The sequence below is a fragment of the Columba livia genome, chromosome 27, assembly GCF_036013475.1.
Source record: "Columba livia isolate bColLiv1 breed racing homer chromosome 27, bColLiv1.pat.W.v2, whole genome shotgun sequence".
Classification (NCBI taxonomy): Eukaryota; Metazoa; Chordata; class Aves; order Columbiformes; family Columbidae; genus Columba; species Columba livia.
The window spans coordinates 1,089,597-1,103,862 of NC_088628.1; the positions used below are offsets into that span (position 1 = coordinate 1,089,597).

General features: G+C 50.6%; 1 protein-coding gene across 2 annotated transcripts in view; it reads right to left on the bottom strand.

Moving 5' to 3' along the window:
• Positions 1–14,266, bottom strand: part of ELL (elongation factor for RNA polymerase II) — a 48,670-nt gene that overhangs the window by 12,005 nt on the left and 22,399 nt on the right. For both annotated transcript variants that reach the window (XM_065042525.1, XM_065042526.1), the window contains exons 2-7: positions 14,089–14,136; positions 10,310–10,431; positions 9,849–10,012; positions 6,913–7,166; positions 4,001–4,125; positions 1,267–1,363 (exon numbers count right to left, since the gene is read on the bottom strand). In XM_065042525.1, coding sequence (XP_064898597.1) covers positions 1,267–1,363; positions 4,001–4,125; positions 6,913–7,166; positions 9,849–10,012; positions 10,310–10,431; positions 14,089–14,136 — 810 coding nt within the window. The remainder of the gene's footprint in view (positions 1–1,266; positions 1,364–4,000; positions 4,126–6,912; positions 7,167–9,848; positions 10,013–10,309; positions 10,432–14,088; positions 14,137–14,266) is intronic.

Genomic DNA, 14,266 nt, shown 5'->3' on the forward strand with positions numbered 1-14,266 from the left:
GCATCCCCTTCTCCAAACAGAAACTACAGCTATAGAGTATCAGAAAAACGATGGTTTCCAAGAAAAAGCTGCCTGTGGTTTGCTGTCTGTCACAACCCACGTTAGACATTTATATTCCACGTCTGGTTGCCCCCGTTGCTGTTCTAGATCCAAATGAATCAACAACTCAAATTTTCGATGGGATCATCTCAAGAGACCAGAAACATCCCCTACAGACCTTTGTGACTTTCAAAATACGTACAGCCAGAAGCAAAATGACTTTTCAACCTATTTCCAGAATCAGGTTAAGACAGAACACAAGGCCAGCCTCTTAACAGCATCGTGTCTTTCCAAGCGAGCCCCAGCGCAGGGGATCACTCGTTATTCACCGGGATCACGCTCACGGCAGAGCAGGAGAGGATTTGGAATGAGTTACCTGGCAAACGGGTTACACGGTTCTTGTTCTCAATAGCGAATCGCCTCCCTCTCCCCACCAGAAAGCACGTAATTTCTTTACCTGCTAATATTCTTTGCCACTAATCCCCGGTGCGTCTGTCCAGACAAGCAGGCATTACACATTCCATTGGCAGGAGGAGAATAAATACTCAACTTGTCTGGGCTGACCCACGGCGGAGAAATGAAGCCGCGTTTCACAACGCGAGCAAGAAACGTGTGTGCTCAGAGATGCCGAGAGGCGTGGGACACACTCCGCTTAGCGCACCCGCAAAACGGCTCCTGCGCGGTTTATTGGCACGGAAAACCAGCCAAAACGTGCTTTTCACGGCTCTGCGCTGGCATCTCGACAAATCAAAGAGCAGCCCAACCTGCCCCTGATCTGTCACGGCAATTAGGTTGCAAAAGGTCAAGGTTTTTAATAACTTGGCCGTGTTTGGGAGCTGCTTATTACTGCTTCGTTCCAGTCAATTATTAGTAATGAGTAAAACACAAGCTCGTTCTCCCAGGAACTCCAAGAGGGATTGTAGGCACTGCGGGAAAAAATACAGCCCTTAAGACTGAACCTGAGACACGCTGTCAGAGATCCTCCCATAGGCCCTCGCTGAACCACGTCCAGAGGAGAAACAGATGCTGAGGAAACCCGGAATTAGACTCTAACTTAATAAAATGGGAAAAAATAGTAAACCAAAGAACCTATTGACCTAAGAGCCTCCAGCAGCAGGCGATTACAGCGTGCGGACAGGCTGAGCGGCTCAGCCCCACTCCGCGCTGAGCAGATGGAGCTGATTTGGGGTTCTGAGCCCCCCGGGTGCTCGGAGCGGGGTGACCCACCTGGGGAGGAGAGCTGGAGTTCACGCTGTCCTTGGGTGGGCTCAGGGAAGGCGCCTCTCCCTGGAAACCGCTGCTGTTCTGGGGCTGGCAGAGCTTCCTGAAAAACAGAACGGGGGATGTTGAGCCCTGGTGCTCCGCAAGCCCACGGTGGTGCTTCAAACCTCCCGCAGAGCGAGGAGCCTTGTCCGGGCTCAGATTCGTACTGCTTGGAGGTGCTGTCAAAGCGGGTCCTCCAGGCACTTCTTACAGCTTCGCCCTCAGGCAAAACCTACAAAAACCAATCTCCTACAGGACAATATCAATGGTAACTTCTCTTTCTTGCCTCCCCGTGGTTTCTGTATTTCTCAATGAGCGGAGGTGACACTGGCACCGATGCTGCTCGCAGTGGGCTGAGCTACCAGACAGGACACGACTTATCTTCTGGCAGTTTTACCTCTTTTCTCTTGACTTCAAATAAATCACAACCTTGGAAAAACCATCCATACCCAGACTAGTAAAAACGGGCACTGAACTTTAAAGTGTATGGGGTGTATATACAAATATTCTAGCTACTGCTTGAAACACAGCTTCATAAGCAAGACAGCACTTAAACTAATTTCTGCTGAGTTTGTCTCAACCCCGTTAAAACTGACTTAATGAGAAAATTCCAAAAGCGAGCGCACTGAAAAGGGGCCGAACAAGTTCAGATGGTGGGGAATAAGTTCTCCCGCTCATCAGCACCATTAAACACCATTTGACAGGAGCAGCCGCTGCCTTCAGCAGCAAGGCCCTTCGGGTCCAGGAAAATGAGCATGAGAACAGGAACTGGCACTAGTATTGGTCCACTAGGATTTACATTTAGGTCCTCATAATAATACTTTTAAGTTGCATCATGCAAAACAGCGCTACCCCGGTGTGTATTTGTGGTATTCGACAAACAACAGGAAGCTCCTGCAGCATAAAAAAGGTGCAAAGAGAGTCATTCTGATCAGGTAAGTGCGTTAATCGCGTTCACGCTGGGTATTTCCACTCCCCAGATCTTGGAGTGAAGTCTCCAAGGCACCGGCTTTGCGCTGTTGATATTAATCACCCTGGAAAAACGACCGGTGCACCGAGCTGCAGCCGTCAAACTGAACACAATACAACTTCAGGGCTAAAGGCTTTAATAAAGCAGCTCGGCAGTCGCTGTCACCAGCTGCGCAGCCTCAGTGACAGCGTCCGAATTCTTCTACAACCGGCTGTAATCAGCTTTAAAGCGCACACGTAGTTTTCAAACATCGGGAAGGTTATTTCAGCGACCGAGCCCACACTTCAGGAGATTCCTCTTTCAACCTGAGCTGGAGTTTTCGGCCACCGTGCAGCACCATTTGCACGCCCTGCAGCACCATTTGCACACCCCGCAGCACCATTTGCACGCCCTGCAGTTTCACCACCGTTCTGGCTTCGGTCGCTGCTCTGTTTAGTTTGATTTAGTGCAATCCCACCAGCCGAGGATCAGCTCGAGGAAAGTGCTTGGAGACTGAAAACAGGAAGGGCAAGAGCGATGTTCAATAAACAACCCGGTGAAAGCGGCTTTTTGGATGTTGTTTGACTGGACCGAGCAACCTCGTCGCATCTCATGCGTTAATTACGGATTTAAAAGAAGCGATCGAAAGCCAACAGCTTCCAATTCTTGTGAGAGCGGAAAAAACATTCCACTACAATGGTGAAAGGATCGAAAACAACCAGCACCAGGAAAACAAGTCGGTCCAACACGGCCACTGTCACATATCGTTTTAATAGCAGCAGTTGCGCTAATTATTGCGGCTGATGAACCGCTGAGTGGCGACCGGACCCAAACCCGGGAGGTCTGTGCCCTTTTGGTGCGTGTTTTTCCACTGTCCTCAGCCCTGCGTGTTTTTCCCATTCTGTAGCCGCGTTACCTGCGCCGGCCGAGCGGGGCTTTGTTTGTGCAGTCGAACACATCCTTGCCAACGTCTATTTTTAGGCCTCTGCATAACTGAACGCCACAATTCTAGAAAACGCAGTAAACATCGCTTGCTAGAGGGGGAAATTCACTTCTTTTTATTTTTGAAAGCCATAAAGTTTGCACGGCAGTTGTATTTTTCCGTTTAATTATAATTCGCCATCAAGGCCGTTTAAATAAGCTGGATTGTTTTGCTTTAGCACGCCAAAGCACTCGAAGTGCAGGTTTCTGTTGGTTTAACAAAGTCTCATCTTCAAGCCAATTGTACTTTCAGATCATGGAAACTGCTCAAACAGAGCGTGCTCTGCTTCACCTTCACTAAAAGTGCGAGAAAATAAACCTCAAAAGCAAGTAAAAATCTCTACGTGCATTACAAAAACCTGCAGCAGCTCGGTACAAATACACTGAAAAAATAGTGGGGGAAAGAAAAATACATGGAGTGGAATTGTGCTTTAGAAATGGGGGGGATACATCTATCTCCCCGCCAGCCAAGAGCTTCCAAGCCTGGAGGCTTCACCTATAGAAAAATACCTGGAGAGGAACCCATGGGACAAAAGCACCACCTTAGCTAAAGGTTCTTTTCAGGATCAGGTGTCCCTTGGGATCACAATGTATGTGCAGCACGACCTGCATATTCAAGTTTAGGCAACTACAGCTGCCCAGATGATAAGCAGATTTGTTTTATTTAACTCACCGCAGCCCTGCTGCCTCTGGCTACCTTGATTTACAGCGCCTGGCCTAGCGTTCTCGAGCTCCAGATGATTATTACACAGAAGATGGAATAATTACCGAACGAGTATCCTCTTCAGCAACTGCTGATCTCCTTCCGAGTAGCCGGGCCAGTCCTTCTGCACCTCTTTGTACACACAGTCTTTCAGCGTGAAGGTGCTGTCCTTGGCACTCAGGTTTGCCACCTGCAACAAGAGTAATATGCAACAAACCCACCCCACGTTAGGGTTTAATTTTCTCACTTGATTTAAGATACAGGCAAAAATCTCAGACCTAGCGGCAGTGTCGCAGAACAAGGAGAGACTTCATGCTGCCTATTCAGACGGTTTAGTCTGTGCCTTTCCTTTTGCCCGGTCATTGCAATGGTTTGAGGAGTTTCCAAAGCATATCCTGGGAAACAAGTCATATCTAAACAGATTATTCAGCTTGGATAGTCTGGAACAGTTCAGCATCAGTTTATGGAAAAACTTGGAATAAACCCTAAAGGGAACAGTTCACTTATCGCACCTGTCCCATAGATAAAACGGGGCGGTTTAGGGGCTGATAGGGGAGCTCTCGTGCGATAGCTTAGTTAACAATTGCCAGAAGATAATTTCTCACTAGCGAGCCAGTAAAACAGGCGACAGAAAGCTCCTTTCTCAAGGAGCAGTGAGGAGAACACTGGGGAGACCTATTGTCCTGGCCAGTTCAGCGCTCTGGGCTCATCTGCTGGGTTTAACGGAGAACTCTTCCCAGGCTGCGCCAGGGCAAGACCACAAGGTGTGATGAGCAGCAGGGCTTCAGGAGCCAGCCTTGCGCCTGACCCACGCGCCGGGCTCGGCTCAGGACACCCGCACCGCCCGCCTCACGACGTCTGACGGCGTGCAGCCTCCTCGCGAAGCTCCGCACGGGCTGGACGCGCCGCTGGGGCCGGCAGAGCCGTGTTAGAGCGGAACCACTCGGTAGGAGTTATCCCGCTTTCATCAGCCTTTCCGCAGCTCAACTGCAAATTTCGCTTCTTGCTGCTGGTTACAGCAGCTGAAAAATACACCGGAAACACGGCCCAAAAAGCCTCAGTTAAGTTTGCACAGATGCTGATGGTGAACCCTCTTTAGGTGATGAAATTTAGAAAGGAAACAAACCCTTACATTTGTTTTTAGGGAAGGGATGCGGAGGGGCCACGCGCTGGCAAAGGCTCCCGAGTTCACCGGTGTGGTGACCGTGTTGCAGCTGGAGCTGGAAGATGCTTCGAGCCGGTGGAGCTCTCGTGCACCTGCTCCAGGACCAGTGCTCTCGGCATCGCCCGCTCTGCTCGGGAAACGCCGGGCTCACGAATGTCTATCACTCCTGCAGCAGTAAGATGCCCCAGAAAAGCAAGTGAAGGAGCGCAAGGCCTTGAATTAACTAAAGATGCTGCTAATTCCTCTGCTTTTGCTTTCGGGAGACTACGGCCTAATATTAAAAGTCTGCGAATGTAAAAAGCTGCAGAGCTAATACAACAAAGCTCTCCCGATAAGCGAAAAATAGAAAGAGTTATCAGTTTACATGACAAACACTTTGTTTTTCCTTTCGGTTCTGTCAGCTTTCCAAAACCCGGAGCCAAAACACAAGACGACTTTGAGCCGTGTTTTACATTGAGATATCCCGGCAAACAGCCCAAGAGACAAAAGCAAAGCCCAGGTTATCTTTCAGAACGCCCTCTCCGAGGCTCCCTGGTAGCGCAGCAGGGCCCGGAGCAGGACAGCCGCCGCGATTCTCTCTGCCGGGAGCGGCTGCCTCCTTGTTTTGCTGGTGTGGGGCTCCGCAAGCTCCACCCCGCGCCTCCCAAAAATAGAAACCTTGCAAAATGAGGCAAAAAGGCCACCGGGAACACGGAGTCCTGGGAGAGATGCAAGAGCACAATGAAACCCACACCTCGACGTATTTAGTTTTAACGCAGGCTGTAATTTTCAGCTTATCCGAGCCCGCTTGTGGATGGGAGCCCTGAAAGGAGATTAATTACGGGCAATACGTTTGCAGCCAAATCAGCATTTAGCCCCATCGGGCTGATGCTGCGGACGGCACCGGACGCAGCGCTCGCCCGCAGGGGTTTGTGCGAGCATCAGTGAAAGGTGGTGATCGGAAACAGCATCTCTAGCGTGAAATCTGCTTCTAGCATTCCAAAGAACTCCAGCGCTGCTGGGAAATTAAGGGCTACAGGATTAATACTGAGGAGCAACAAGGAGCAAGTTGTGCCAGCAATAAGGCTGTTTTCAATACAATCTGTCCCGTGCCCTTGGACAAACTAACTCCTCACTGTCTGATTCTTCTCAGCTATGGAAAGGAGTCAAAATAAAGCAAAATAAAAAACACAGCAAAGGGCAGCTGTGGCATTTAAATAAACGGCCGTTTTGCGCTGTGAGAGCAACAAGGGTATTTACTGCGGCTCCTGAAATGGCACCTTCGACATGACTCAAAGTGTCGAGAATTGATTCAGCTCTTGACATACAAATAAGATGCTTTGCAAGAAGCTGCATGATCCTCACACCGAACCAGTTGCATTTCTGGGCAGGAAAGGCACAGCTCTGGTGACACGGAGCAGCTGTGAAGCTCAGTGAGGAGGGACATGTTCTCACCTTCGCAGAGGAAACACGGATGGATACAGAACATGTTCCTCTGCATCCACGTTAATAAAAATATACAGATGTATAGGTTATAACAAATCAAACAGATGCTCTGTTAGATAATTCTCCCCACAAGCAGGAGTGTTCCTCTAAGGATTGAGCTGGTGAGACCAAATCACGCAGCTTAGCAGCAAACACCCCAATCGGGGCATATAAACGAGAGGCTTCTGTCTCTAGAAAAACAGCAAATTCTGTTGGACAGGCCTCTAAAGAAACATTCAGCTGCAGCTGCGGGGTACACAGGTTACATTCAGACTGATACCGATGTTGTTGTCGTTCTGAGAAGACATTTCCCTTTACCTAAACCGGTGCCTTCGTCAGAGTACAAACCTGTTGCAGAAGGTTGTCCAGCAAATCCTTGTCCTGCTGAGAAAGTCCATCCTTCTGCAATCTGAGAATAAGTTCAGGTTTCTTATAAGGCTTTAGTGCCAGCAAGTGCACAACCCTATCTTTGAAGGGTCTCTGAGAAATGGCACTATTGCCCCTCTTTATTGCACTGGCAAGGTTGACTGGCGTTGGGCGCTTCCTGGAGGGAACAGCATCGGAAGCTCCTGGTGCAGGTTTACGCACCTGAACCTTTTTGCCTAAAATGAGACGAGAACAGTGAAGTGCAGCGGTCACCTTGCAGAGGCCGGGGGGCCGTCAGCGCGGCCCGAGCGCTGGGAGGTGACAAGGGAGGACAAACACAACCAGCGCGCCCCGTCCGTCCCCGTATGCCACCAGAACCAGCATCCCGCGAGTTCTATGATCTATGACACGCTTGTAACAAGTAAGCAGCAACACCAAGCTCTGGAAACCTGAGCATTGTAGGCCACAAGCTTCAATAAAGCTCTCTTTGTTTGCCAGCTTCTCATTTATCCCAAGTGTACGTATCCCCATGGTTAATCTAACCATTTTTCCCCTCCCTGTGAGAGGAAAATCCTGCATTATTCTGTAGAAGAGTCGAAATATGGAGTGGAAAGAGCAGAACTGGTCAAGGAGCGGCTCCCTGCTGCTGATCTCAGCAAAAAACGCTCCTCCAGCAGATGTTTCTGCTTTTAGAACAATGGGAACTTTATGGGGCCGCGTCCACCTCCCTCCCCCCGCCAAACGCGGCCACACCAACGGGGCCTAACGTGGTACATCGGCCTATTCATTAGTGTCCGCTCAGATAAAATAATCCCTTCCACACTGCAGAAATCACCTAAACTACGTTTACAGACACGTGAGAACGTGAAGCTGTCTCAGAAGTTCACCTCAAGCTTCCCCCGCTCCATCCCAGCCGCGGTTCTTGGGTTCTGACAGCATTACACCAGAATCCAGTTCCCCATCCCTACTGCAAACCAACTAGAACCCTCATCGCCCAGGTCCTGCGTCGCCCACCACAGCCAAACAAAGGATTCTGCTCTTTTGAACACAAAACCCAGGCCACGAAAGGCAGGTTCCTGCTCCCAAAGGCGAAAGCAGCAAATCCGTAGCTTCCAAGGTCTAAAAGCAGGGAGATGCGATCGATAATCGCTGTGGTTCAAGAAAGTGACCTTCGCTGGGACAAACACCACCCAGCATTTCCTGCAAGAGCCGCGGGGGCTGATTCGGCGTGGCAGCTCTGCACTGCTAGGAAGCGATGTTTGCAACTGAGTCATCTGAAGACACTGGCGATCTCCGCAGTGTTTATTGTACTAAGATGCAGATTGCGTAACCGAGGCCCCATTTCCTGGCTTTTTATTATGCACCGTGCTGATGCAAACAAGCGCGACCCACCATTGCAGGGCCGAGTCGAGGCGAGGGGGGAAAAACAACAATTCACCCGTTCAAACATCCCAAGATTCAGAGGTCAACTGGACTTCATTTCCAGAAATGGGAGAAGGGAAGGTTCGCCAGCTTTCTAGAGCTCCCTTAACTCTCGCCAGGTCAGGGACAGCAAAGCCACCCTGGGACGCTCCCGCTTCGGGCTGGAGCCAAAGTGACAGGAGGAGGAAAAAACCCCTAAGCTGAGCCAGAACACAAAGTGTCTTAAAATATTTATAGATGTGCATATACATAAACGTATACGCACACACATTTAGTGCGTATATAAGCACACACATCGCCCTGCAGACACATCAGCCACCTATTTCCAGATGTTTTCCTCCAAGTCTGTTCTGTTGATCTCCAATGTCAATGTTGCATAGAAATTCTCCCCCACCTGAGCTGCCTGGAATGGTTGTGCACCCGGTGCAGCGCTGAGCCCCGTGTTCTCAGATGTGAGCGCCCTGTCCCCGCGGAGCAGCGCCACGAGCCGGCTGATGGCGCTGGCACCGAAACCACGCGGGTCCCGCCACGGGGCTGTCCTGGCCCAGGCTCCTCCTGTTTAAACACCGACACCTGTGCGCATCGGGGACTGCACCCCGCTGCTTTTTACACGCTCGTCCCTCCATCTCAGAGCGGTTCACGTTTTAACAGCAGTATTTTTAAAACCAAAACTTTCGCTGTATCTTTCCGGGAAGCAATTTGCTCTGGGAATCTTCTCCCTCGCAACCTCATCCACTTACTGTAATGTTCTCGAATGTAAGCTAAACAAAATAATCTTCTAGTCTACAGGAAATCAATGCGTTTCCTTCCTGATTACTATCTGACTTCTCAGCTTTGAGCACTTTGCTGATAGAACAATGAGTCAGGGTCAGTTCTACATTTTGCAGCTCACCACTCTCATCCCAGACATCCTGAGGAGACACCGGCTGCAGTAAAACCAGCTGGCTCAAAACACACAGAATTACCCCAAAACTCTGCTTGCTGTTTCATATTCGTGCCCGGCCTGGGGTTGAGCAGGGAGCTGAGCCCTAAGCTGGGTCTCTGCAGGCTCCCTCTGCAGCCTGCTCATTTTTGCCGCAGTTTTATTTCCTCCCCTAAGGAGGTTTAAGGTTGTGGTGCTGCTTGAGGCTCTGGGTTTATTATCACAAGCGCTCTCCCACCCGCATTTGAGACATCGCAGATGTGCGACCCAGCGGTGGCGACGCTGGAGCCGACACTCGTGATGGCTCAGCAGAGCGCTCCCAGCATCCCAAATACAAAATAACGCCAGGGGACGGCGTAACTGCACGCAGGCAATCCCCAGAAACCACGCGAAACACCCACCAGCCGCGCTGGGGGGCGAAGGTGGAAGCCACGAAGAAGTCACAACACAAGGAGAGCAGCAGCCTAATACACCAGACACCCAGACGGAAAGACAAGGTTCTTATTACAGATTCTTGTGTCAGCGTTTGAGTTCAGACGCTACCGAGGACGCCCCAAATCAAGGGGCCGCTTACCCACGTATCTGCCGCCGGGTTTGATGACGATGGCGCTGCGGCTGCGCGTCTCCTCCTCGGCCTGGGCCATGCTCTGCCTCGCCTTCTGGTACGAATCGTCAGTAGCGCACACGGTGATTTTGTCCTGTATGCTTCCAAGGCAATCCAAATGGATATTGCCATTGCTGCAAGAGAAACGCAATGGGAAAAAGATCCTCCCGACAGCGCAGACGGGCACGTCTGTACCGCTGAACAACGGAGGCCGCCTTGTCTGAATAACTGGGGGGACAGAGGCTGAGAGGTGAACTGATTCTGCTCTGAGCGCCTCCTTACCCAGATACACACACACAAACGCATTGGAAAGACGCTAAAAAGCAAGAACACATATTACATTTTGTTCAGGTTGGTCAGGGGAAAGATTCTACAGAAGATGTATTAAAGATAAAAAACCGAACGGCTGGATTTTCTGCGGTAGCACTCACCTGGACACATACTGCTGGATGCAGTCAAAGCTCCCCTGGGGGCTGTCCTTGCCAATGTTGGAGAGATAAAACGTGAAGGTCCGCACTTCCGCCGGTCGATCGGGCCTGGGGATGGCGATGTGCTGCGGGGAAGCAGAGAGACACCGGTCACTCGGGTAGCCCAGCTAACACACAATTCAACGTTCTGCCGCCGCCGTGCTTTGAGCCATTTACCCCGTCCAAGTAAAGCACGCGGGTGACTGTGGAGAGCGAGAAGGATCCAAATCAGCCAAACTAACCTACCAAAGGGTAAAGTAATATAGGTGAAGAGCAGCTAAAAAGACAGTATATGTGTGGCAGAACAGACGGGCTCGCTGCCTCGCAAAGCGGAGCCCACAGTCATCTTCCTCCAGGAATCTGACCCAGTTCTATTGATTCAGGCTCAGAACAGACGTGCTACCGCTGTTTATGTTCAATGTAAAGCACTTGAGGCTCGTTTCTTTAGAATTAGCGATCCAGCACTAAACACGGGACACTCCAGGTCACTAGATAGCATGCTTATTCTTTTTTAAGATATTATAATTCCATAAAGAGATTTCATGGCCCACAGTTGAGTGTGACGCCGCTGCTAAATTAAATATTTAATCAAGCATTAAGCGTGCTCCGCAGCCAGCGATCTGCATTGTTTCTCTCCCCTCCAGCCATTCATTTTTCAACAGGGAAACCGTTTCCCCTCCGCGCTCAAGACCCGACATCAATCTCAGCGTCTGAGCTCTACTATCGCATCAATATTTGATAATTAAGATGGTTTCCAGAAAACCAGGCAGAAGGAACATCGCCTTCGACCTATTTTAGGCTACGCTCTACCGCATGGATTTATATTTACCCAGATCGCCACGTTTATGCGGGAAATACCCATGGGCAGCAAAGCAGCTGGCGTGTTCCACACCCGCCTGCGCTCCCCGAAGAGCAGCGCGGGTACAGAAGGTGCTTTCCCCCCCATCTCGGATGCAGAGCGGCCTGGACACCCAGCACAGCTGTGCCACTGGGTTAAACCACAGGGGCGTTCTCAGAAGCGCCGAGAAACGCGACCTGTGCTGGTGCAGCTTCTTCCATTTACCCTCCATACAAACCAGCTGTCCTCTGGCCAAACCTCCCCTTCTTTTGGAACGGTAAACCCAAAACCACCGTGGGCGAGAGGGGAGGATGAGGGACCCCCGCGCAGCCCCGGGATTCGGACCTGAAGATATCGGGAGCGGATTTGGTGGTGATGTGGGTGTCGCTGAGCCCCGTTATCACCCCGGCCAAACCTGCACCGTGGCCCCAAGCCCTTAATCAGCCCCAGCACCCTCTGCCCCCACCCATCCAGAGCGAACCAGCTCCTCCTGCTCCCCGAGCGGCCGAGAACACGCACAAGGTTCTGCGAGCAGCAGACTGCGGGTATTCTGCAGCTGGCACCGCTCACCCTGCGGTTAATGCGCCGGAGTAAATGCAACGGGTCTGTCCAGCTGCGAGTCGTGCTGCGCACCGTGGGCTTGTAAAATAAAGCCTGGAGGATGTCACCAAATCACAGATTCACATACGGAAACAACTTGTTTCTAGCTCCTCATTCACCGTTGTAAAACAGCTGCTCCCGCAGCCCCGACTTCGGTGCTTTTTGGAGACTCTGCGGCTTCTTCAAAGGACGTAAAAGGAGCGAGAGAATCACTTGAGCATTAAACGCTGCTCGTTCCGGTACTGAAAAGTGTAGCACACGCAAACTGCCCGTTATCTAGGAATTATTTTTAGCTGAAACAGAAGGTTTCTCAAGCCACCAAATCAGCATGGTAACTGCTCCCAGGGAGCCCTAATTTTGGTGCCGAGTAACACACCAGTAACCATAGACACTTAAAAATAGCTCCGGACAGATGTGACTTCTGTTTTTGCTTCTTTCAAGTAACATTCATCTGCGGACGAGTCATTCCGAACGGCAATTTCACCTTCCTCTATTAATGCCCACACAAGTTCATCCCAAGAAAAAGGGGAAAACGTCACATTTTCCAATAACGTCAAGTTAAGACGTTTTGTTCCTAAGAGTTATGTTTAACAAAGCTGCAGGAACACGTGCATTGGGCAGCTGAAGATCTTTTCCCCCAGCTCAGTTCCTTCTTCACTCCCCCGGTCTCAGGTCCCCCCAATGAACACCTGCAAATCTGACCCAAACTCATCTCCAACTCTGCAGAATTGTACAGAACCAGAAGCACCTTCAGCCCTTCTCGTAGAGATACGCACGTCACCAACCCCCACCACTGTAACGCTTCAGTGCTCAAGCTCTTACACCGATTTACATGCTATTTAAAACAGGCAAAACGCTCAAGACTGCACAGCAACTTACACGAGTATCCGTGAAAATCCAATTTGTGAGGATAAAACTAATAAACAGGTGCTAATAAACATCCAGATAGTCCCACTGCAGCAGCACAAAGCATGTTAATACTCTCTTAATTTTGACCTAGTTACTGCTACTGAAATTCTGACTATTACGCAAATTATTGCACTGAAAAAGGAATGAACAAAAGCAGCATCACAGAACCCCAGAGTGTCAGGGGTTGAAGGGCCCTGGAAAGCTCATCCAGTGCAATCCCCCATGGAGCAGGAACACCCAGATGAGGTGACACAGGAAGGTGTCCAGGGGGTTGGAATGTCTGCACAGAAGGAGACTCCACAACCCCCTGGGCAGCCTGGGCCAGGCTCTGCCACCCTCACCCCCAACAAGTTGCTTCTCAAATTCAAGTGGAACCTCCTGTGTTCCAGTTTGCACCCATTGCCCCTTGTCCTGTCACGGGTTGTCACCAGAAGAGCCTGGCTCCATCCTCCTGACACTCACCCTTTAGATATCTGTAAACATGAATGAGTCCCCCCTCAGTCTCCTCTTGTCCAGCTCCAGAGCCCCAGCTCCCTCAGCCTTTCCTCACACGGGAGATGCTCCACTCCCTCCAGCATCTTGGTGGCTGCGCTGGACTCTCTCCAGCAGTTCCCTGTCCTGCTGGAACTGAGGGGCCACAGCTGGACACAAGATTCCAGGTGTGGTCTCCCCAGGGCAGAGCAGAGGGGCAGGAGAACCTCTCTGACCTACTGACCACCCCCTTCTAACCCACCCCAGGTACCATTGGCTTCCTGGCCACAAGGGCCCAGTGCTGGCTCATGGTCACCCTGCTGTCCCCAGGACCCCCAGGTCCCTTTCCCCTACGCTGCTCTCTAATAGGTCATTCCCCAACTTACACTGGAACCTGGGGCTGTTCCTGCCCAGATTCAAGACTCTACACTTGCCCTTGTTCTATTTCATTACATGTTTCCCCGCCCAGCTCTCCAGCCTGTCCAGGTCTCTGATGGCAGCACAGCTTCCAGTGTCACCACTCCTCCCAGCTCGGTGTCACCAGCAAACCTGCTGACGGTCACTCTATTCCCTCCTCCAAATCATTGATGAGTATCTCTTGTTACGTCCTCATGTTTCCATCGAGTGCTGTGTCCACCACTGAACTTTGTGTGTCCTTGTTCTACCCAACAGCCTGGCCTTAAAAACCGGAATTTCCCCCCTGTGCATCGCTATGGATTTAGCGAGGTTAGAAAAGAAAGAGAGGGGAAAGTTTTAACAGAGAAATAAGCCACGTGATCAATGAGCAAACGCTCTTTCCTGGACCACGTGAGCTGCGTTATCTCTCGCTTTCAAGAAATCAGAGCATCGTTCTTTGAACAGGACAGACACACAGAACAAACACCTCATTCAAAGAACCTCCCAAGGAACCCACGGCCGAACTTACCCCTTGGCTTCCTTGGAACTGGATGACTGGTTTGGATGTCACAGCATCCTACAGAAAACGAGAAGCAGAAAAAGAAATAGATTAGCTTAAAGAAATGTAAAGCGCCAACATTCACTGCAAAAAATCCTCAGCTTGATTTTTCACTTATATATTTTTTTTAAAGGTTCAGGGAAATATA